This window comes from Streptopelia decaocto (genome assembly GCF_964273445.1).
Source record: "Streptopelia decaocto genome assembly, chromosome: 18".
Taxonomy (NCBI): domain Eukaryota; kingdom Metazoa; phylum Chordata; class Aves; order Columbiformes; family Columbidae; genus Streptopelia; species Streptopelia decaocto.
In genome coordinates this window covers 8227500-8252771 of record NC_138673.1, presented here as the reverse complement: position 1 = coordinate 8252771, position 25272 = coordinate 8227500, and the positions used below count along the sequence as shown (strand labels likewise).

The following is a 25272-nucleotide window of genomic DNA, read 5'->3' as shown; positions in this document are numbered from 1 at the left end:
ATCACCCTGGCAGAGGGGACGTTGCCTCCCAGCTCCTTGGGCCACCGGATCAGAAACGCTTCACCACAGGAACCCGGGGAAACGCGAACTTCGGGAACACCAACGGAGCAAAGTGCAACATCCAAATGTCGCTTGCCAAGCTTCCCTTACATCTTGGTTTTCCTGGAAAAGGACCAGGTACTCCGAGAGGTGTTGTTTAATAAATTTCTTGATGATTTCCTGTTTGATTCTGGGATCCAGGACGTTGGCGACCAGACACGCATCACGTAGGACATTGCTGGGTCCACCAGGCCTCTGTTGAAATAAACAGGAACAAATGATTTAAGGTTAAATAGCTGAACCGGTGATTATAAATTGTACTGCATCCAAGTTCTCTTGTTTTTGTCCTTTCCCATCATTCTTCTCTTTTTTGATGCTTCTGCTGCTACTCTTTATCATCAATTCTTTATCTTCTGTTGGATGAAAACTGAGCAGCCTCCATTCCACTGGCTGTAAAACTGTTCTGGAGCTCAAGAGCCAGGAAGCTCCTCACTGCAGAAGGGCAGCTGCTCCGTCTACAGAAAGAACTGCTGTCCCATCAGTGCAGATATTCCGAAGAACAGTTAAGAGAAGCAGCTGACAAGTGGGACAAGCAAACCCCTTGTTTGCAAACCTGAAGGTCATTTTAATGGGGAAAAAAAGCAGCCTAGAGATGATCAGTTTGCTACACTTGAATTAGCATCTGTTGGTCTGTTTGGTGCACATCATGACGTTAGTGGAGAAGGCAGAAAATTTAGAAATGTTTTTTAAAAAATGCTCTTTTGATGTTGCTTCACGTGGACACAGATTTGCCCTTCATCAAAGATCTGTTCTCCAAATAGTTCCCTCATTCCTAAACTTGTTAGTTTGATGAAGAAACCAGCAGAGCTGGTACTTTGGAAGACAGAACTAGCATTGGCTTTAAAATAAATTCAAATTCACACCTCCCCCAAAACTGTTTGCAAACGTCTGGATGCATAATATTGGGGAAGCACATTTGGTGCCTTAGCCCTTCAGTCCGAGAGACTCATTTGCTTTCTAAAATAACTCCTGAAACAGAGAGAGATCCAAGCTATAAGTAAAATGGGATTCAACCCGACGAGAATTATATTGAATGGTTTTCAGCAACACTTTTCAATGGGAGGAAGAGGGGAAGGGAGAACTTTACCTTTGTACCTTGAGAAGGAAAAGCTTCCTCGAAGTCAGCCAGGATCTGCTGGCCCAGCTCATTCTGCGCCGCCTTCACCCTGCGGAGGGGACAACAACTGGTTTCATGGCTGCAAACTTTCCTACAAAGATTGAAACACTCGCAGCTACACAAGGGTTTTAAAGGGACAAAAAAAAGAGAGCAAGCTAAAGAAAAATCTCCATAATAAGAAGGTCTGTATGTCAAAACTGGGAGAGCGTTTGCTCCCTGAACAACACCGGGATGACAACTCCAGCTCTACAGCCTGAGCTCCAGCAGAACCGTCCTCGCTGCAATTTAGTGTGTGAGTAAGGGCCAGTTAATCAGCTGAGAGATCAGCAGGGTTCCTTCAATGCCAGCGTGATCAATTGATCTTTATACATGTTGATCGCATTTCAACAAGAGTACGTTTCTGACATGGAAAAAGCTCCACGATGCCTCAATCTTCACCGTGAACCTTTCACGGCTCCAGGTGCACTGACCTACTTTTAAATGCATCCATGTGAATGGTGTTGGCAGCGGTTTTACCCTATAAATCCTCCACGCCCTAAGAAGCGTAAAAGAGCGAAGGTACAAAATGGGTGAAAAAGTTTTGAACAAACCACAATCTTGCTCTTTATTTAGCTGAGAGAATAAAGCTTCCAGTTTCCAGAAATAAAAGTCAATATGGCTTAATTGGTACTTTTAGGGAAATGGAAATGCCTACACGTGCTAGAAAGAGCCAAAACAAACAGTTAAGCACTTAAACCCCACTGCAGCCCTTGAATTCTTCCATCACTTTTTATTATACTGGAAATGCCTTAAGGTCTAAAATGATCATTCAAAGCAGTGGATTTTTCCATTAGATTGATTTGTTACAAAGAGTGACTACATTTACTTTCTGAAAATGTTTGTTCAGACTGTGAGGAGAAGAATTTGGACATTTTTTTTTGGTTTAAGCCTCCTCCACCTTATCAAGGAATGATCTTTAACGGTGCCAAATGCAAATTCTAGTCCTTTAAAAGCGACGGTTGAAATATAACTTTATATCTGTGATTTAACTGGATGTATGAGCTGCCTTATCCAGGATTTATTGATGGGGATTGTGCTGGAAAAGCTTCCTGCCTGCAATGTCAAACTTCATTCTCACTTATGCTCTTTGCTTCACAGGAATGTTTAGAAACTCCTCTACCCCTCCAGGTGTAACAGAACCCCAGTTAACACCTTCAGAACTCTAAAACAAAAGGGATTCACTAATATGTTGAAATAAGAGTGGGAAATTTAAGCAATAAGGAGGAACTCAGCCCCGCAGCCACAACTACAGGTATAATCCTGCCTAAATTGCATAAACACTAGTAATTCATGTGAGAAGCCACCACAGAACCAAACCCTTCCCAACTTAGGAAGCAAAGAAGAACAAAAGACACTAAACATGGACTGAAAATTTGTATCTTTTAAATAATGGAGAAACAAGAAGCCTTTAGTATTAGGAGTCGCAGAAATGAATGAGTTTGTATAAACTGGACGTGTTAGCTATGGTTTTTCTTTCCTTACAACCAGCGACGGGAACCTTCCCGTTGGATGACAGCTGCACAGCACAGGGAGGCACCGAAGAAACAGCAGCAGCTGGATTCCTAAAGACTAAACAAATTTAACACAGGCACTGTCAGGCAGTTAAAAGCCCCGTCCGCGGGCTTTGTTGGTTTAGGCTCTGATTCAGAAAAGTACTTAAGGACAGTCTTAACGGGGATTCTCATAGCCTTAATTCAAGAAACTTGCAGGAATGCCTCGCTGAACTGGCATGTTAAAATATATATTAAAAAAAAAAAAATGTCCTGCTTTTAAATTTCTCAAAAGCAAACCAGGAAAATGAGATTTAGCCTTTTCTTTATATTTTGTAAGATATGGATAGGGAATAGACATCAGGGTAGTTTAGGTAGGTGTGAGCAATAACAAGGAGCCTCACTGCCCTCCCACGAACTATCGCTCTTTACATAAGAACCCACCCAGAAATACGGAAACCCTTGTGCCACCTCTTCAGAGAGCGATCGCTTTAGGCAGAGAACACGGGCACTTCGCTCCCTGTGGAAAACTGTGAGCCCCACGATAATTCAGAATAATCCTCACGGGGTGGAAAACGCAGCGGTAAAAGCCTCGACCTGTGGCTGGATTCACTCCTGAAGGACCAATTCTGCACATGTACAGAGTGTGTTTAACCACTCATGGAAAGTGAATTAACCTGCTAAGGCTCAGCAGCCTTGGGCGCTCTGGGCTGATAACGCATTGGGGATCTGATAGCAGATTTGGGATCTCTGAGATGTGGGATCTCTGATACCAGATGTGGGATCTCTGAGATGTGGGATCTCTGACAGCAGATTTGGGATCTCTGAGATGTGGGACCTCTGATACCAGATGTGGGATTCTCTGAGATGCGGGATCTCTGAGATGCGGGATCTCTGATAGCAGATTTGGGATCTCTGATACCAGATGTGGGATCTCTGAGATTTGGGATCTCTGATAGCAGATTTGGGATCTCTGAGATGTGGATTTGGGATCTCTGATACCAGATGTGGGACCTCTGATACCAGATGTGGGACCTCTGAGATTTGGGATCTCTGATAGCAGATTTGGGATCTCTGAGATGTGGATTTGGGATCTCCGATACCAGATGTGGTATCTCTGAGATGTGGGATCTCTGATACCAGATGTGGGATCTCTCTCAGGTGGGTTTGATGAGCGTTATCCCTCCGTGGGGTGGCAGCAGCCACCGGCGCCGCCGCAGCAGGAGCTGCCCCGTCCTGGGGCTGCTCGCGTGTGCCAAACCGTTGCCAACCCACGCATTAGCCATTTCTGTTCCTCTGACTTTTGTTTTATTATTAGTGGCTTTTGTTCTCTGTTTCCCCCGCCTTTAAAAACAACAACCCAAGAAAACCCACTGTTATGTTTCAAATGACATTAAATCACTAGAAACCACAATTCCTTCAGCCAAAGCTACTAGAAATCTTAAACTACGCCTGGCAGCTTGCTGAGATAAAAAGAGGCTGAGCAAGCCTGTTTTTCTGTGGCAAACTTGTAATCATCTTTCTCCTAAATACTTTCCAGGCTTTTTTCCACTATCTGCTAAGCTTTCACGACCACTTTCATGGGTGGGTTTGTGACCACTAATTGTACCCTCCCCTCCACAGGCAGAAAACAGAAGAGGATCAAGAGATAACAGAATATTCCTGTTTACTACAACAAACAACTTCCAATGCACCATAAGAGAAGTTGTTTTAGGAACACGATTAGGAAAATATTTACATTTGGATGTGAGCTGTGACATTTTTATGTCAACACTCAACAGGATCCGCACAAGAAGCCAATTAATTGAGAGTTCGGTCAGGTTTCCAATGAATCCTTGCAGTGGGGTTTTGTTTGGTTATTTTCAAAGGGACATAACAGGTGGAAAAACACATTAGTTTTCACTTTTCACAGCATCTAGGAGCAGGAACGTAAAGTGAACAGCCCCTGACAAAGAGCACATCCAACACCACCAAGCAGGAACTTCTCATGGTGTCCCATTCGTATTTGGCTTCACGCCATTCACACCAAGAAAAAGAGGCTCTTTATTAAAGAAAGCAACAGAATCTGCTTGTTTAGCAGTGTATATAATAGAGTTATTGTATATAACAGACTTTGGTTACTGTCACGGGTCTGTGCCAACACCTAGTAAAGCATTTCTTGCCTTTACAAACATCCAAGAGGCTTCACTTGTCCCATTAAACCCAATTCAGGAGATACCAAACCCCAGCAGTTCCACAGAGGGGGCAAAATCCCTTTGATTTTGCAGGAATCGTGAAAGTATTTCCAAGCACAGAGAGGGAAAAGCCAACTCCAAATTGGGCCCTAATACGTACACGTGTAGCAGTCAAACTGCAGAGCAGATATTCCCGAGCCGTAGACCTCCCCGGAGCGATTGTCGGAGCAGGAAAGCGATCCCAGCACAGCTCTCCTTTCGCCCCACAAGCAGCCGCTTCTATCGCTACCAGATGGTGCAACTCTCCCTGTGTAAACACTGGAAGGAAAACCCTGCCGAGGCAATTCTAAAAATAGGAGGAACAGACTTTCTTGAGCTTTTCAGATCCTTATCTCGAAGGGAGAATAAAACAAAAGAAGTTTTCCTCCGTGTCCTTGCCAGTCTCTCTGGCGTGACTCGAAACCACTGGGCTTTTTAGCAGCAGCGTGAATTGTTTTCTCCAGTTATCAGCAACTGCAAAAGTATTAAATAATCATCCATCAGAAAGGGAAAACCAGCCAGAATTCTGCACTAAGGCTTAAATTATATTTGGCCTTAAAATGGCCAAATGACAGCAGGTTTCTGCCCAAGGGCATTACCATGCTGGAAGAAAATGAAGCAAGTTATCTTTCTGAGCATGAGGTTGGAATAGACAACAGCCTACATTCAGAAAAGCACTGACATATGTTTATATTTCCTTGATGTTCATGTTCATTTAAGCAAATGCTTATAGTCAAATGCTTTGTTGAAACAAAGCCCCATCTCCCTCTCTAGATTGAGGGTGGATTTTTCTTTTGCTCCGTCTCATGGATTCCATCTGGGTTTTTTGGAAGAGGGATCTACACCGTAAAGAAAAGTCCAACAGATTTACATGAAAATATTACAAACAAATCACTCAAACACTGTTTCCATCACTAAACAGCACAGGCAGCCAGCTGCTGTCTTAGCAAAGGGAGTCACCAGAAAAATTCATTAATTACTGTGCCTGGAAAGCTCCTCTGTAACAAGCAAAGTCATCTTTGGCATCAAGAGGATGGTGCTGACAGATCTGTAATTCTCACACCGAAAAGAAACACTATCAGGTATGGTCCTGTCATTAAGAAGGTTCATCCCTAACGTTATTAGGCTGTTTGCACCTCTGAGCTGTGCTCAGCACTATGACGGACTGTAAAGCAAACAACATGTGTGATGTGAGAGAAATCAGGCCAGCTGTAAGACAGGAACAGGAGGTTTTGGCCCCTAGAACAGGGAGGGCCTCGTTCCCTTGACACCCAACAGTCACGTCCCAAACTAAATCAAGACCCCAGAAGATCTGTGGCTCAGTCACCACTGAGCCCCCGCCTGCTGCTGAGAACAGTGGGCACTGGCTGCTGGAGCTGCACCTAAACTCATCAAATTCCAACATGTAACTTCACAAAATCAAGACTATATAAGCTCAGCACAAATGTTTAGAGCAGTGCTGCAGGTGGTTTTGGGAAGATCTGCTGGAAGCCTCAAATCTCAGCAGAACTGGGCAATGGGAGCAGGTTTGGGCAGAAGAAACTCAGGGTGCTCAGAAGAAACTCAGGGTGCTCAGAATAACTGAGTGTGGCAAACGCACCAAAAGAAACCCTGAGTGCCCAAACCCTGGGGCAGCTCTGCGCCCTGACAGCAATTCAACAGCAGCAAGGCAGATGTCTGGGCAGAAAGAGGCCCCAAGCACCACGATGTTAATGCATATATTTCTGCCTCATGCCATGCTGCTGAACCGCATCACCGCGCTGTTAAGAAGACAGGAGAAAGCATCGCCTCAGGGGTCACCACAAACTCCTGCACGTGAAGATCTCAAAAGAATTTGCACTTCCACAAATGACTCCAGGTAGGTAAATTAAAAAGCTCATCAACGAGAAGCGCAGGTCATTCATGGATTACATGCGTACTGATTACTGATATTTAACAGAATAGGCTGCTCAAGACTTGAGCAAACTCTGTCCAATTTTAACTTGTTTGTTTTGGCTGGAAAGAAGCTCAAAGGACCACCTCCAGCCTTTAGACCCTTGAGAAACCCATTCTACCTAATGCCCTTCCTTCACAGCAGGCATGCGAGCGCTCAGGGTTTGATCACTTTACCTTTCGGAAAGCTGTCGAATCTGAGGAATCCCCATGTATTTGTTGAAGTGCTCTAACACATTCACGACACCTTGGAGAAGGTTGGCAACTTCCCCGTATTGTCTCCTCCTGGTCATAGCCCTGCAGAGGAAACGGAACATTTACAAAGGCAGGTCCAACGAGAATCCTGGGTGGTAATTCCACGGGTTACCTCAGCCACACTGCATCATGCCGGTCCCTATTGACCCTTCTCTTTCTAAAATACACAACTCTTTATTAACATTCCAACGCAGCCTTAAAATTTCACTTAACCGATGGTAAAATAAACCAATCCAGCACACATCTAACAATGCCTCAAAAAGCAGAAATGTCAAAAGCAACACTTGGCAAAGAACATGTAAACTACTGATGCATCCGCTTCCCAGCGTGGGTCCGGAGGCAGTAAATGTTATTTCACTATAATGACCTGAGTTAAGCCATTCGTCATCACACACAAAGTGCGAGTTAAGGCTTCACAGGGAGGAGAATCATTATGCTGGAAAGCTGTTAGCCTTGACTTTTCTGTTAATAACTTTCACAGGGAACCGACTGAAAAAAAAAAAAATCAAGTTTATTTATTTTTACCTCATCCTTTAGGACCATTCCAATAGAGCCTAAGTAAAATTTTACTCCAAACAACCCAGCGTTCAAGCAGAATTTGCTACGATGCTTCACAGATGCAATATGTAAAAAACTGAATTTCCTTAGCTTGTGTGTTCCTCCAGCACATTAAAAAAACCCATGAAGGATGATTAGAAACGTCTAACCCCACTTCATACACAGTACAAGCTGTAAGGCTGCTTTGAATTCATTCTCAGAACTAGAGTAGACCTTGCTGAAATAGTAAGCTCCCTCCAGTTTAAGACATAAGAGTGATAAAAATACCCCCAAATCCCTGAAGAGAACATCCCAATGAAGACACTAAACTGGACAGACTAGCTTACTCTTGAATGAGTCCTTATCGTCAAGGATCAACACAGCAATTCGAGCAATCGATGGCCGCAAACCATTAAATACAGCAACACAGGTTGCAGGTCACTCAGAGCAGCACAGAACGCCAGCAAAAATCAAAACTGGAACCTCTTAAGCAAACTTCCCTCCAGAAGAACAAGCAGCTGCTACAGACCCACTCAGAGCACTGCACCAAACTGGAGAACTCAGCTGTGCCACCCGAGTACCACCACAAATCCGTGTCACTTACTCGAGTGAATCCACCCCCCCCGCCAGCATGTGCAGGTGGTTGAGGGTGGTGATGGAGGTGGTCAGATGCCGCTTGGCGTGATCCAGCTGCTTGATATCTCGTGTGATTTCTTTAACCTAATGAATGAAAAAAACAAACAAGACCCTGGTTAAATACCAAGCCACAGCAACAAAATGTTAAGGAGAAACACGCTCTCCTCTTTTTTGGGATTAGAGATGCGTTAGTTCTTCAGCCACATCAACACGTGGACATGGGTACAGGTTCAACACGCGCTCGACAGCAAATTACCCACCAGTCAGCAGGAGCAAAGACAAAAATGTTCAATTCTTAATGAGAACTGGATGCAAAAGTCAGTGTCCCCCCTTTCAAAGACGAGAAAGAAACTGCCGCTCACCATTTGTTCAGATTTTTCAGCCTTGTCTTTAATATCCTTAATTTTCCCAAAGAGCTGTTGAATGGCCGCCTGGGCTTCTTCCAGGGCCTGGAAAAGAAACAAGATCAGAGCGGAAAGAAAACCTGCATTTGGTTTTCACCTTCTCAGAAATACACGGTTGCACCTACAGCCCCTGGGCTGGGAGCTGGTTTTTTACAAAGAAAATGCGGCCAGCACATCAAAAGTCAATGTACCACGTTGGGATTTTTAACCCGAGTAGGCGAGATTTTCAGCATCCATTTTACAATAACGCTCTGGCAAAAGCTGATCAATATATTCTCTGAAAGCCCTTCTGTAATATGAACTATGAATAGGTTTAAGGTTACTGCAATGAATTTTGATTCTCTGAGCGTGGAAAAACACATAGAACTTACTGCCAATCGATATGTATTTAGAGAAGGAACATGAAACCTTCGCAAAACCTCTATGCTCACCATTAAATCTAAATAAAAAATAAGCAACATTACATATAGAATGCTGAGTGCTTGCCTAAAAGTCTCACTGAATTAGCGGCATATCATCCTCGGGTTCAGCAGGTGAAGGGGGTCGAGTATGGGAAACAGACCTTGCCTGGCTTTCTGTGCTATTTTCCGAAAGCTTCTTGGGGCACCTGCTCCCCTTTACAGAACCGCGGAGCATCCCGACCTCACACAACCGGCGTGAACCACACGTGGACTCAACGAGCGAAGCCGCGTGTCCCAAATCACGTGTCCAAAACTCGACTTCTGGAGTAATTCAACACGTTTTGCCTTCCCAGTCTGATAATATTTCCAGCTCCGCTTTGTTTCCCGCTGTTAAATGGGCTCCCGTCCCTCTGGTTTTATATCCAGTCCCATGACCAAGGTTACAGCACAAGCTACAAGCTCCTTCAGCAAATAAATTTAACACATCTTCATTTGGAAATGTACGAGCGAACAATCTGCCAGGAGCTTTTGCTGGAACGTAGCTGCGTTATAATAAAAGTAGAAAAGTTGGAAACGTTTTATAATTCATTTTCCAGAGGGGGAAAAACAAAAAAGACTCTGAAATATCTTCTGAATGATGTGAAAGTTAACGCTTTGTTAGTGTCACACCGCGATCGTGTAGTGACCAGGGACACACTCATATACTGCAGGGGAAACTAGATCAGAAACAACCACCACCTACCTTCTCCTTCAGCCACGTTTCAGAATAAGAATTTCCCTTCTCTTCCATTTAAAGGCATGTGGATTAAGTGCAAACCAAAGGACTAAAGAATGCTCCTTTCACCAGATTTCACTACGTCTCCGTACTCGGGCCCGCGGCTGCAGCACGTTACTCAAGTGGGTTATTAAGCAAGTAACCATCCCGCATATTCTGCAATTTGGAGAGCTCTGCAAAAAATAAAGTCCAACCGAAATTCTCCACAGACGCCAATTGCTGCTTTTCCCTTTGCTTCAGCACTAATGTGAAACGCTAATTGCTGCGCGCGGTCCTCGGGAAGGCAGAGCTGCTCGATCCCCAGAAGAGATGAGGATTTCACCAGCCGACAAAAGATTCTCCGACAAAAGCCGTTATCCCCTTTCACACCCACGGCCAAGGCCATCTCACACAATTACTCCACATTTGAGATAAACACGCACGGAACTCGAGAGTAAACTTAGACCTGAGCAAATCCGAGCTGCTCATAAACACTCATTTTACGTCTCAAAACTTGCTTCCAAATATTTGCTCAGCCATTAAGACATAAATCTTTAGCTGCTCTCCCAAAAAAGAGCCGCCTATTCCTTATTTGAGTCACAACACACTAATTCATCGACCTGCTTGGTTTTTATATAGTCTACATTTAGAGATGAAAACATTTCTTCAAACTTACATAAGATTTGCTGAAAGTAACACTGTGTGAAAAGTCAAGAGGGCACCGGCAAGTCGACCTGATGGGAAGTTCAGAACCAAATTAAAAGTGTTACTTCTTACAGAAAAACCACAATTAAACTTTCCTATGGTTCTTTATAAATAAAACTATGAACCCTTGTGGGCTGTAACATCCCAATTGTAGCATCTGAAAGTAAAATACTGAATACAGAGGAAGGAAATGAAGAAAACTAACCAATAATGGAACAAATCTTCACTTTCCTGGTTGCTGTAAAGATGGAGTAAAGCAAGGAGCAAACCCAAGGAAATGTAAATTTGATTTTTGAGAAAACACCTCGTATTTGATAAATGGTGTTCATTATTAAGGGATTATAAACCAGCATCTAGGGCGTGAAAGTAGGTCTAATTGTTCAAAGTGTAATACAGAAGTTTATTAATGTATCTAACGATTCTTCTTTCGCCTGTAAAATGGTGGATGGGAAACTGTAGCTGCACTGGGGAGAATCCATTTCACACTCTGCTCCCAGTAAGACAGTGAACTGTGAATTTTAAAGGAATTTTCTTACCGCATTTGTTATTATTGTATAAATAGATGGTTTATTTTGGACAGAAATTCTAAAACCAAAAGAACAGAGAGACTCAGAATTACTCTTATTCCAGCAAAACTGGTTTAGGTGATGAAGGACATCCAGCAATCTCACATCTGCGGCTCGACGCGGCGTTCACCTCGCATCACTAATTTATTGATCTCCTTGCCAGTGCAACTGGGAAACATGTAAATGTATGCACCCCAAACGAGGACAAAAGTTAAGTTATTGTGTTTCCTTTCCTACAACAGCAGTTCATTTCGGGGGCAGAGGACCCCAAATAAATAAAAGAGACTGGAGACAGAATCCGTCGAAACGAGGATGTTGAAATTAAGGTTGTGATGTACTGGAAAAACACCATATGACTCTAATCAACAACTGAGCCTGCAAGCTACAATTAACCCATCAGCATTATTTATTAAACTTTATGCAACCTCCGAGGTCCCCGAACGCCCGGCACCGGCTGAGAAACACGGCACGGGGAGGACTCGACCGCTCGAGAGAGGCAGAGCCATCGCTCACCCGTCTGTTACATCCGTCATGTTTGTCCCCAGGGTACCCGGCTGCTCCCAAACCAGTAAATTTAGCAGACGGCAGGACCAGCGAGAGACTCCAGACAGAACACTCAATAGGAGGCGGGTTTCAGCTCCGTATCACCTTCCTCCTCCACTGGTGTAGTGTGTCTGATCCTCCGCTACGCGGGTTTCAATCAAATTCTCCAAAGCCAGAGGGAAAAACACGGCACTTGTATCAGCTGCGGGTCTCCGACCTTCTTCACCTCCAGATGCAACAGGGAGAGTCCAAACACGCCAGTGAAAAAGCAGCGGGAGTAAAGGTAAAGCGTGAATCACTAAGAAAAAGACGGCCTAAAAAAATCGCTTTACTTGGCATTACCCTGAGCAATTTCTCAGGTCAGCCTGCAGTCATCCCTTGTGCCGCCTTTTCACACCGGATCTTCCAAGCAGCAAAAGGAGGAAAGAAAATAACTCAAGTAAAAGGTGTGATGAGACCACATCTAATTCATCCCATTTTGAAGTGATGCGTCCTCTCAAAGGTTACGTTCCAGGGATTTACAGCACCAGGCTGACATTAACACTCGCAAAGCCAGCATTAGCAACAATAGTCAAGCCAAGAAAACAATTCAGTGAGTTCCAGCGGGTCTCTCCGAATGCCCACGGCCGCTACAGGCGGATGGAGCCTCCTCCTCATTAGCGGGTGGGCTGATTTCTAAATATCTCTTTATTCTCCCTATCAGGAACCTCGTGCAAGCAAATTTTGAGGTAGTTGGAAATATGGAAAGAGAGGAATCAAAAGAGGTCTGTGTGTTACTACAAGACTGGGGTAAGAAACAAATTTTCAGAGTTTGCTTGCTTGAGGACTGAATTAACAGTATTCTGTCCCCAGTTATGGTTAAAATACCTCGATAGTTTCCATATGCTGACTGGTGTTGTGCTAGAAATGTGCTAGTTTTATTTGATTCTAGCCAATATACGTTTCAATTGGATGTTACTACTCACATCAGAAAGCTGCCCTCTACTAAGGATTTTATAGACACTTGACACATCTGCCAAATTCACAGCATCCAAATGTATTTTTAATGTTACAAATTGGGCTGTGGTCAGGATGCTGAGAATTTAATGCTCCTGGATCGGTCCCCACTCTTGAATACAGAGCGTTAATGCTTCTTTCATTTGCTGCCGCACTCGCAGCCCAGATCAATGAGAACCTAGACCACGACTAAAAATAAGTTCCCATCCCCAATTCCCCACGGAGCCCCAGCTGCAGAGATTTCAAAGCAAGTCTTGCACGCTGTGACCAGCCCAACAATTTCTGCCACAAATGAGTCCCTCCAGGTTGAGAAAGGACGGAAATACGCTCTGATTCTTCGTGCAATTTCATTTTAGAGAAAACTCTTTGGTTTTACAGCTCAGGGCGCCGCGGCACCGCGGCTGCGCCAGCGATGGCCCCAGCACACAGACCCCAAGGGCTCAGCACCCTTGGGTTGTTTTTAGTAGATTTCTACCCAAGGAGTTCATCAAATGCTACATAACCACTGCAATTGTCACTAAAGAACAGAGTTTTCTGTTACGAGCTCCAGTCCTCACCACTTAGGCTGCACTTTAAATCAACAAAGCAGATTATGTCCAGCACTGCACCAAGCTTGAAGTTGCTCCTATTGTCCCTTCACTTAACCCCCCACGTGGTGCTTAGAAATCAACCCCCCGGTGCTGAACAGCTCCATGAACACTGACAGACACGATGAAGCGAGAGGCGATTTCCAGGTTTGCTGGTTGAAACCCTGCATTTTAACTCCTGAACTGCATTCCCGTGCTGCTCCAACACCCTCCAAGCCGCTGGGTTGTATGTCAGCGCCCAGCCCCGCACACCGGAGCTGCCCCACAGAGAAAGGCAGCGATGTGCTGTCAGCAACACTGCTCTGCGCCGTCTTGCATTTTAGTCATGCATCTAATGTGCACCAGAGAGCCGTGGCCATTTAAACATAAATTGTGTAAGTTGCACAATCCTCTAAGCAAAGCCTAAGAGAAAGAGAAAGAAAATACTAAAAAAGATCTGCAGCAAGACAAAATCTCCTGCCTGTTGTCAACGTTTCTATTTTCAGGCTGGGCTTCTCGCTTTGCTGGCGTGAAAACCAAACGGCACTGGCTGGGAACAGCCCGCTCTGATTTTGCAACTTGCGCTGCCTTCAACGCCACCAGCACGAGAACGTTTCCTTTCGCCAGCCCAAAATGAGACGCAGCCTCCAGCCTCAGGACAGCGACAAGGAGCATCCACCGCCTCAACACACAGAAGCACAAGGCAAGGTCAAGCTCAGACTTGCTTCTGCCTTGAGCCGGGCTTTGCAGCAGATGGTAAAAGTTATGCCTGACCTCTACATACACTTGCAGATGCCAGTTTTCATGCCCGGTAGGCAGCGGGATAACAAACAGCACTACTTCTTCTTGGCATGCCATTCACCTGAAACCCTTTGCAATAAATATGTTCTAGGCTAGAAAAAAAAGCTCACTGCGTCTCTTAGATGGGAAGGGCATTGTCCAACTGTCATAATTCACTAGGGAAATGACTAAATGAAACTCACTTTTGATTTATTTTGGCAGCTCAACTTCTGTTTATTATTCATTGGTTACAAAAGAATATTATGGGACTTTAATCACTCGACTGGAGTCTTACAGAGTCTGTGTCATGACCTTTTTTTTTAAATATATAAAATTACACAGCTTAAGACATAATATTTAACCCTCATCCACTCACCATCTTGAAATGCCCTGAAATCTAACACTAGTCTGTTCATATTTCAGAATAATGGCCCATTCATCAAAACAACAGGAGATAAAGCTTAGCCATGCAAGAGAGAATTAATGTAAGTGAAAGATGGTACCTACAACATCGGGGATTGTGTCACAAAAAAGCCTCCAAATATTTTATAGGCTTAGACTTCACCAGTTAAGAGCTCACGGTGATTTTCCCCGTCTGCTCTGAAGGCTGAGGCTGGCGATGCAGCAGAGACACATCGACGCCAACCGCGTGCGCCCAGCCTGGGAACTGCAGCCGAGGAAGCCAAGGAAGTGAAGATATATTTAAATTAATTAAAAAAATGAAATAAAAGTGCCTACGGTGGGAGAGCTGAAAACACTGACTACCTCAGCTTAGCGTGAAACAGAACCTGCAGTCAAAAAAGCTGCCTCCATGCAAACCAGTGGAGGTCAGAAGAGGCTGAAGCACCCAGAGCTGAGGAGAGGACAAGCCACCGAGCCCGATGCACCATCCCCAGCTGCCCCACAGCTCAGGGCACTGGAGGAGCTGGGATGACCCATGAGCAGGAGAGGACCGTACCCCTGCTCACCACCACGGGCACCCGCATCACCGTCCTCTGCTCACCGCCCATCCTCATCTCTCTCTTCCTCCCTATAGCGATTCTGCAAAGCGTTTCGTGATCTCTATTTAAGGAAATTTTTAAAAAAGTATTTCACACATTTCCATCTATGACCTTGTCAAACCCAATAACCTGTGGGCATTTTTCTACGCCAGACACATCCTCCTCCTTCCACAGACACGGCAGCGCGCAGGGCAGGGCAGGCACAGCTCCCCACAGCTGCGGAGCTCGGATGTTGATTTTTACACGCAACGAGGAAGGACAGCACCAGTTACCGTGGATGGCTAATTGAACTCTCTGCTGCTGTGCTGGGTTCAGGCTGGGCAGTGAGATTATATCTGTATTCTTTAGCCACGGCAGCTGCCATCGCTCTGCTTGCACTGCTGTAGTAATGAAAAAAATATACTGTTACTGTTCTCACAGAGCAAAGAAGCAGGAGCCAAGCAAAGCAACCCCAGTTATCAAGCAGTATCTTCAGCCGTGAGAAACATGCAAAGCTTTTCCCAGCCCAGAAAACATCCCTCTTCTCCTTAAGGCTTAACTTTGTTCTAGTGCTAACTGAGCCAGACCCTAATAAAGTAGGAGATACTAAGCAATAAACCAAGCTTTTCTTTAAAGCACGATCTTTACTCATTCAGTTCTAGTAATTTACTTTATGCATGTATGTGCACAGGGCAGGAAAAATGGACCAGAGATAACAAAAAATATATTTAAGATTCAAACTATGAAGTCACGAATCCATTTGGGATCCTCAATCCACACAATCCACCTTGGGATTCCTCTTGAATTCTCAATTCCTTCCAAAATAGATTTTGTATAAAGCTGCCTCACCTTTCCTGACCCAGGCACCCACATCCTGGTGGCACAGGTACCATCAAGGGTTAAACTAGACTGAAAATGCAGAGGCCACTTTATTCCAAGGACAAAACCCTGGTAGGTGAAGCAGCTTCAGCCAAACAACCAGTAAAGACATGTCAGCAACTGTCAAAAAAATTACAGCCAGCCCATGCAGAAGGTTCAGCAATAAACACAACTGAAGAGTGACAAATAAAACCATACAGAGCGTGTTAAACGCTCAGTGGAAAAACCTATGGGAACTTTTTATACGACACCCTGGGGCAGAGGGGAAATGATGCCACAACTGGACTGTGGCTCTTTGCAAGGTCAGCCCAGAGTCCTGCTCAGCGGCAGCTCTGAGAACAACCTAACGGAGGAAAAACCGGGTCGTTCTGGCTCCCCAGAAACTGCCGGCACAGCTGGAACCGTGTATTGTTACAGCTGAACCTCGGCAGCTCCTGCATTCCCAGCCTCTCCCAAGGCATCCGAAACAGCCCGAGTCTGGGACTCCCAAGGAAAAACTTCGTTACGCCCTGCAGAGGAATGTTCCACCCACCACTGTCGTTTCCTTCCATAAAAGGATCATTAGTGAGACAATTTCTGAAGTTCGCGGTATTGTCTACAGATTTACTGAAATATTGCACCAGGAAGGGGAAGCCAAATGAGCCAGACTATTTTAAGCCTTTTGCATTTGGAGGAAATTCTAGGGCAAAATTTCAAAAAGGCAGATGCTTTGAACTGGGAAACGTTACGCTCTGTGGAGAAGGGAGCATTCCTGCCCTTAGAGATGTCTAAATAACTCTTTTGGGGCCACGTCTATTTGATTGACTATTTTCAGATTTAGAATCTGCTTCTTCAGACACCTAAATACTATTTTATACAAAAGTGTGTGTGATCAAGACTATTTGGGAAACAGTTAAGTCAAAAACTGACTATAAGAAGCTACTGTTACATCTTTGTCGCACCTACAATTCACCTTGAAGACCCGTTTGATCATCTTGGCACCCGGGGGAGCACAAAAGTGTCCCCAACGTCACCACTGCCACCCGATCAGCCAGACGGGATGAGAGACTCGATCACAGGGACGCCGGGGCTGGATCTGCAATCAACATTTTGAATGTGCTGGCCCCAAGGTCTCCTTTTCCTCATGGAGCACAGAGAGCACATTTCCACAGCCGCGTACTGCGCATTCCCCACTGGGTCCAACTGGGATTTAGATTGTTCTAACTGGGCGAATAACACTATTCAGACATGTCTCTCCTGGCAGCGCTCCCTCACCATCAATTATCAGCAAAACATCGCTCTGGTCTCAAAACCAAGGCTGGGCTCCCCTCTCCTGGACGGCCGCGAAGCTGCAGCTCCCAACAAGGCCCAGTTAAGCCCAGCTCCTCCACAGCGGGAAAGCTGCTTTGCTGGGCTCAACTGACCCCTTCCCCAAAGAAAAAGCAGGCTGCTAAAGGTTTAATACCCTCAGTTTGTCTTCTAGCAATCTGCCTGGTATCATCAGCCTCTGAACACGCTATCGGTAAAGGAGATGAGCAGCTCCACGGCCCCAGGACAACTGAGAACAGAGCTCAGCAGGGAAACCCCCCCTGCCTTGCTTTGACTTCAACAAGAACTTGTTTTTTCTCCTACTGCTGCATCTGAGGTTTATGTTTCCTTTGGAAGGAAGGCAGAGCTTGAAAGGATGTTTATGAAAACTATTTTTCACTCTCCAGACAAGAACATCGCATTCAGTTCCGACACCAGGCAGTTCTAGGAATCGCTGATCACAGTTTGCATCGTGAGTTGTTACGAGAGAACGTGACCAAAGAGGCTTTTGCAAAACACTTTCCATGTCCAATCTTGCAATAAACACACAAAGACCCTGAGCTCGCACTGAAATCCAAGTGGCTGCAACATCAGAGTTCAGATGCGTTTTTCTTTACAGTGTGTGTTTTCAAGGGCACGATGGATTGCATCGTTCTCCGTGTGTCAAGGGGTGAAAACAAGGCAAAAGCCAGGAACGGCTAGTTCAAAGGCTGGTCGGCTGCTTATTACAGGCTATAGACACCTCACATGGCAAGAAAGAGTTACAAATGGGAAAAGGTATCCGAAGATTAAACTTTTTGCTGTTTCAAGCCTATTGCAAAGGCTGGTTGCCGACTGTTTCTTTATTCATCAAGGGTGGTTTGCAGTTGTGGTTAATACGACAAAACGCAATAACAATCTTGGGCTTCGCAAGACAACAATACCTAACCCTGTGTACACTTAACCAAATTTTGCAAGGAGATATTGGTCTTGAGGATACAAATTTCTGACAAATTTAATAAGAAGATCAGTAGAAGGAATAAACTACTTTTATTGTGGGACCAAACTACTACCAGAAAAGGTAAATAAGAAGAAAAGACCCTTTCAGTAGCACCAACTCCCAGCACTGAGCTGTCTTAAAGGCACCTTGTTTTCAGTTGCTTCAAAAGAATTTCTTAGCATACCAAAAGGCTGCCTCAGTTCCCACCTACACACAAGATAAACTACTCAGAGAAACAGTGCAGGGGGTGGCAGGAGATGCCTCCTCTAGGCTTCCCCTGTCTGCTTCTGGGGAAACAAATACAAGATCCTGTCTCAAACTGCAGTGCAACCCAAGCATTCCCCAGCACTGTAAATGACTCCTGTGCTGCGGGTGCCTCCAACCAGCCCACACACGAGGCCTGAGCTCGCTGACGCTCCTTTATTGCTTCAAACTTCGAGGCCAAGCCAAGTCCTGCCACTCTTAACACTCATATTCCAGCAATTCGCATCCAAATTGCAAGTACGAGTGCGAAACGGCGCGAAAGATTTCAGCATTTCAGACTCAAACAATTTTTCTTACCAGAGAACGAACACTTCCAATAACTGAATGGTTTCAGTACTTAATAGGGCCTCTGAAAGTAAGAAACAACTGACATTCTGGGTGACTGTCGGGTCTTAGCCCATGCTGTCCGTGCAGCCGCAAGCTCTGGTGTCTCTTGAAGTCCACTTCTACCTTGAAAAGCAGCAAAGTGATGGAAAATTGGAAAATTCACAGCTACAGACAGGAATATGGGTGATTAACTGCAGCTCCAGGCCGCCTGAAAGCAGCCCTGCGCAGACACACCACATACACATGCATGCTTGAAGGTTTTTACTTGGATAGAAGTTTAATTGGCTCCTTCACAACCAAATTAACCAAGGGCTGCACAGCCAGATCTGCCTCCCCTGTGGTTCAGAGCAGGATTTTGTCCAAGTCCGGTTGTACGTGCTTTGGAGAACTTCGAAGGGATTAAAGAGTGAGAAAGCACAGACATAAAGCAAAGCTCTAAACAAGCTCCCTGAACACTCACAGCACAGACAGACTTTTATTATCCTGCAAGAACAACTGACCACAGCACTGCTTGTTCATCTCTCACCACGTTCATCCTCAGTACCTGAGATCCTGAGGCGATCCAGGCAATTCTCAGCCAGAGCTCTTTGTGATCCTGCTTTTTTGCAGTCTGCTCTAAATTTGTCACCCAAAATGGGCCCAAACAGCTTTCCAATCATACCCAAACTCTCCAAGTACCCCACAAGTTTCCACTCCCTTCTCAATTTCTGTAATTGCCTCCTCGCTTGATTTTGGATCTCATGCCCACATAGTGATTACAGGCAGCTCCACTCCTGGTTACGCCACATCCCAAGCACATCCCCAGTTTAACAGCAGCAGTCAGGGAACCATAAAAACACTCAATTCTTGCATTTTTTGCAAGCAATACGAAGGCACAGAGCAGTTAAATAGTTCACTCAGGGCCATGGACTCTGTGGCAGAGGTGGGATTAGTAACCAGTGGCTACTGCACCATAAGTGGAAAATACAGCCAGCCACACTGGTGAGGGAATGACGATCCCATCCCAGCAACCTAGTCTGAAATCTGGTATTAAAAAGATGAGTCAATGTTGACAACAAGGGAAGCAGAATGGCTGATGACTCAAGACGTCAATGTTCCTGTTCCAAACCAGAACAGGTACAGGAAATGCAGCAGCGCTGGGTGTTACCTCAAAATCAGATAACGCCTGACAGCCACTCAGGCCAAGTTGGGCTACTCATGCTAAAATAGGTTATTCAAACAAAAGAATACAGCTAAAAGATGAGAATGCAACTTAAAAGTTAGTTTGATTAGGCACATTCAGAAACAGAGCAAGCTCAGCGTTCACGAACGCTGCAGCCGTGGCCGTGCTGTTCAATACCGTACCCTGAGCAAACGCATCTGTCAAGCAAAGTACAAGCGAAAACCTGACAGCTGAATGAGACGTGCAAGATGAACTGGCAGTTGGTCATCAGGCTTAGTCACAGGCAACCCGGGATACTTCAGCAAACAACCTCGTTAAAAGGCTAAATATCCTTTTATTGATCCTTACTCAGTAGCAAATGTGCTTGTACCTATTTAATCCCATTCATTTTATCATTAGCTTCAGAGCAGCACAACCACAAGCCTCCTGGTTTTGCTTTTGATTTTTAAATCAATTTCTCATTCACTTCCCTTTGCAGGGCGATCAGAGGCAGGTTCCAGCAGCTGTTCACTGAGCAGCTCGCGCAGTCAGGACCATAGGAGCCAGCAGAAACACCTCCCTGACGACGAGAGCGGGTTTCTGCCCCAAATTAGAGTTGCCAGACGAGAACCCTCGGCATTACCAAAGACAAGACACACATACCTGCCTGCCATCCTGTCCCACGTTGGTCTGTCCTCGCACAACAGTTCGAATGTTGTCATCCAGCCTCCTGGAGAAAAGAATCTAAAATGTCAAACTCATTCCCTGTGTGCCCGACCCAAACCATTTGTGGGAACCCTGACAGTGACAGAACTGATTTAAAGTAAAAAAACTGGTGCTGCCAATGCTAAACTCACCAGGTTTTTCCCTTTCTCTCTCTGTAGGACATTGCAATCTTCCATAATTTAAAACTCCTGCTGCAAAAATACACCATCCATTTCCTAATTTAATCAGGGCTTGCTGCATTTCTCTTCCCTTTAGCAATATTGTCAGTTATCCCTTGTCCGTTTCCATTTTCACTTTCCACATATTAAAGCGCTGCCTCAACCATTTCAGGTTGGTAATGCCAGACAGCACAGAAAATGTAAGTATTTCCTGTACACTTACTTATATTTATTTTGTATTTTTAGTATCAATAACAGCAATAAAAATATACATAATGAGAGCTTTTACAATTGCTACTTTGACCTCACAAACAGATTAAATTCTCGGCAACACTATCTTCTGGGTAGTTTGTTCTCTGAGCCTTAAAACTGTATTAAAATGTCATATTTGTTCATTCTTAGTTTATTGGTTTTTTCAAAGCTCTACTTTGCAAACCATCAGCTCAAATAACCTGAAAGGCACATATTATACAACAGGAACAAGGTATAAAAAAGAATTATAGTTACAGTGAGTCATTTTTGTCTCTGTCTCATTATTAGATTTGCGAGTGACCCTATTCAAGCCTTTTAAGCAAATTAATTCCTACCAGCTATAGCACAGATGTTGTATTTATGAAGCCTTGGTGACAATCAGACTACTCGCCACTTGAGATGCAATGAAATGGAAAAATATTTACCTTATTTTCAATCTGATTTTGTTCACAACTTCATCGATGTTTGCCAAAGACTACAAGATGGAAAAAAAAAACAGAGAGAAGTGAAATGAGGAACCTTTACTGTGATACCCAACGCTGGCACTAACCCATGTTCCTGAGAACCTCATCTCCGTCTGTCCAACCCTCCAGGGATGGTGACTCCAGCACTGCCCTGGGCAGCCTGTTCCAATGCCCCACAGCCCTTTGGGGAAGAAATTGTTCCCCACATCCAACCTCAACCTCCCCTGGCGCAACTTGAGGCCGTTTCCTCTGCTCCTGGCGCTTGTTCCTGGGGAGCAGAGCCCGACCCCCCTGGCTCCAAGCTCCTTTCAGGCAGTTCAGAGATCAGAAGGTCTCCCCTCAGCTCCTGTTCTCCAGCTGAACCCCCCAGCTCCCTCAGCCGCTCCCATCACACTTGTGCTCCAGCCCCTCACCAGCTCCGTTCCCTTCTCTCAACTCGCTCCAGCACCTCAAGGGCTTTCCTGGCATAAGGGGCCCAAAACTGACCCCAGACTTTGAGGTGCGGCCTCAGCAGCACCAAGCACAAGGGGACAATCACGTCCCTAACGAAGAGCTGCAAGAGACGGGACAGGGAGTAGCCCCGTGGGTCCCAGGGCTCCCAGTGCCCACCCAGCACCAGGCACACAGGGTGCTCTGAGCCCTGCCCTGTCAGCAGACGTGGTGACAGTGACCTCCAGTGGCAAAGGGGACAGAGCCCTCGCTTTCCCCAGGCCCAGACATCCGGCACACGGGTGGAAACACAGCTGCTGCTGGAGCTATAGAAGGGGACGGCAGGGAAATGACTCCAGTACTGGCAGAGGGAAAGGAGCCAAGCCAGCACCACCAGGAAGCTGCCTAGAAACAGCTGAAAGCCAAAAAAGCCAGTGCTGCAGAGGATCTTAACCACGGTAAATGTCAGAGCTGCCTACAACCCAACCTCCAGCTGCAGAAACACCTGCTTTTTGCGATAGCTTAGTCCAAAACTGCCCCCAGAGCTGATATGGGGCACATAAAGTACAGATATAAGCCCACGGCAACCTCAGTCTTCACACCGCAAAAGAAACAAGAGGTTTCAGACACTGATGTCCCTCGAGTGACATTTCACAGGCAACACTTGCCTTATTTGGTTGAAACCGCTGAGGGGTCAATGATTAATATAAGGCAAGTTACGAAATTTACTGCAAGAGAAACCTCTATACAGAAAACTTATTTCTACAGATCAAAGCAGGACTTTTACTACAGCAAGCACTTTGGGTAGAAAGAAACTACATCATGACAGAGAAGCTTGTGAGATGCAAATTTAAGAAGTGATTATTGTTATGTTATAGTCTTATTATCTGTGCTACCCTTTAAAAGAAACGGTTTGGGTGCAGGTTTAAGCACGCCTTCCGTCACTTACTATCAAGTTACTCCTCGCTCTGAGAGGGCCACATTGCCAGAATTACTTACTTGCTCAGTGGGAAAGAGAGTGTTAATGTACTCCACAGCATTAAAATCTGCTCTGTCCAGTGGATCTTGGCTGGGAAACACCTGGAGAAAGGGAGCAAAACAAATACAATCAGCAATCCATCGTGGTTAATTTCTGTAACTTTAAGCAGTATCTCCTGCTTTAATTACTTCAGCACCCAGTTCCGATGGCGTCGCCCAGTGTTGTTCTAACAAATGTGCACAGAGAGCGGCCAGGAGTGCAGCAGCTCCGTGGTTTGGAGATCTCAGATCTGTTAAAATTCCTGCGGGTATCAGCCTGGGTAAAGGCAGATAATATACATGTAGATTCCACATACAGCCCCAGCATAACCCATCATGTACAAGGAATTCCTGTGACATGCAAGGCATTAATTATGCATCCCAAACCACTGCGATGCTTCTGCTGGTGTCTGGAAATGAACCCCCGTTGCCAAGGCAGCTCCCTTTTCTCTGCCTGGGTTTTGCACGGCCCCGTGGTGACAGACGGAGGGTTTGCTTTTCACAGCCGTGTTACATGAAACACGATGAATTAAGAAATGGTTGCACAAGTTCCCTGGAGACTTGGGTTTGCCACTTTCACATGAAAAAGAAGGAGAGAAACAGAATCTGCTGAATGATTCTTCCTGCCCACGGGAAAGGAAAAAGAGCAGCTGTGGTGCCAACAGATCTCATCTCTCCTCGGAAGCTGATCAAACGATACAAGCGCACCTGCCAGGCTTTGCTTTTTGTCCCCACAGACTAAAATATGCTGCGTTCCCTTCTCTGCTACCATATTCACTCTATATTTACACAGCCACTGTGCTCTATGGTCAAACCCTGGCCAGTAAAGTGTAGCTCACCCCTCAGCGTCACCTCCACACGTCACCCCAGTCACCGAAAGCCCTCACAGAAACCTGCGCCACCTGGGCACACTCAGCATTTACACCGTTTAACACATTTCGCATTGTAAAAGCAGTGTTTTTTTCCAGATCATTTAAATGAGAGAAACCTCTCCCTGTAAGAGGCCTCTTTGGCAGCTTTCCCAAAGCTTCTCCTGCGGCCAAGGAGAAGCAGGCAGCAGTTCAATATGCATGAGGCCACTCCGACATCACCCCACAGCACCACAACCAGCCTGTCCTGCTCTGGGCTCACAGCTCCTGCAGGTTCCATTAACCCCAGATCTCACCAGTGTTATGAGCAGCTGATGCAAGGGGTGTGGAAGATAAAGGCCAGTCAGGAACTCCTCTCCCAGACTGCAGATAGAGATCAAGGCTGCAGGCAGCTGTACCGGCTCAAGAGATTGCTACTCCCAGGTCTTTGTCCTAGTTGTTAACCAGAAACAACCACCCCAGGTTTGGTGGAGCAACAAGGCTGCGTGTGCTCTGACATTGCTCCGGGCAGCAGTCAGCTCAGCCAGTTCTGCTCATTTAACCAGAACCTGGCAGGTCCTGCCCAAAGCTGACGAAGGAACACTCAGGAAAACAAGATGATTATTGGGTTGGGAAGTGATGAGAGGCAGGAGGCAGCGCCATCCTCAACACCTCCCCTTGCTCAGGATGGGAATATCTGCCCACAGCCTTACTGCTTGTTACAATAACTCAGCCAGGGATGTGGTGCATTCTCCACTGCTCACAACCTCAAGTCAAGACTGTCTCTAAAAGATGCATTTTACCTTGAAGAGGCATTTTCTGCTTGATTAAAAAGTTGTTTTGTTGTACAATGCTAGAAAGCACACCAGGCTTCTCTGGCTTTCAAACATACAGGCAGAGGATTCTTTTTTTCTAGACAAGGTCCAGGTCTCCTTTAGAAGCTGGCATTTAATTTAGCAATTCTCAAGGTTTCAGCAAAAATTACTCAGGTGTGCCAACCCCATGCAAAGATGGACTGTGTGCAGTGTCTCTTTGGAGCAACAATATTTCAAATCTGGCACAGCTCCCACAGAGAAACTGAAACCTTCCTCACCTTCTGGTGCTGCGCTCACTAGCTCTGCCCTAGTTCTCTTGGTAGAGCCACCAAATATGATCTGCAAGACTCAAAGAGAGTGGGAAAACTTTCTTGAGTGATACTTAGCGAGCCAGCTCCTGTGTCTGTCCGCAGCCCTGCTATGGGACAGAGCTCCTCATGCTGAAGGGTTGACCGAAGTTGGCACAGGCTCTGCCACAGGTTCCAACCAACACACGGTTTTACCCTGAGTTCTCACGGACTTTGCTGGGCTCCAAGTGTCACACAGGGTTTCAGAGAACACTGGACGACTTGGGCTGGAACATAATAATGATCACAAAAGCCGAGACATTCAGGTCACCCTGACTCCAAGTGAGTCAAGCACCGTTTGACACCACTGAGATGCTTTACACACC

At 45.5% G+C, this 25272-nt stretch overlaps 1 protein-coding gene across 1 annotated transcript in view; it reads right to left on the bottom strand.

Moving 5' to 3' along the window:
- VPS53 (VPS53 subunit of GARP complex) overlaps positions 1–25272 on the bottom strand; it is a 59268-nt gene that overhangs the window by 33511 nt on the left and 485 nt on the right. Inside the window, exons 2-9 of the mRNA XM_082068649.1 lie at positions 22919–22999; positions 21452–21501; positions 20554–20620; positions 8681–8767; positions 8287–8402; positions 7068–7187; positions 1187–1265; positions 151–294 (exon numbers count right to left, since the gene is read on the bottom strand). Coding sequence (XP_081924775.1) covers positions 151–294; positions 1187–1265; positions 7068–7187; positions 8287–8402; positions 8681–8767; positions 20554–20620; positions 21452–21501; positions 22919–22999 — 744 coding nt within the window. The remainder of the gene's footprint in view (positions 1–150; positions 295–1186; positions 1266–7067; positions 7188–8286; positions 8403–8680; positions 8768–20553; positions 20621–21451; positions 21502–22918; positions 23000–25272) is intronic.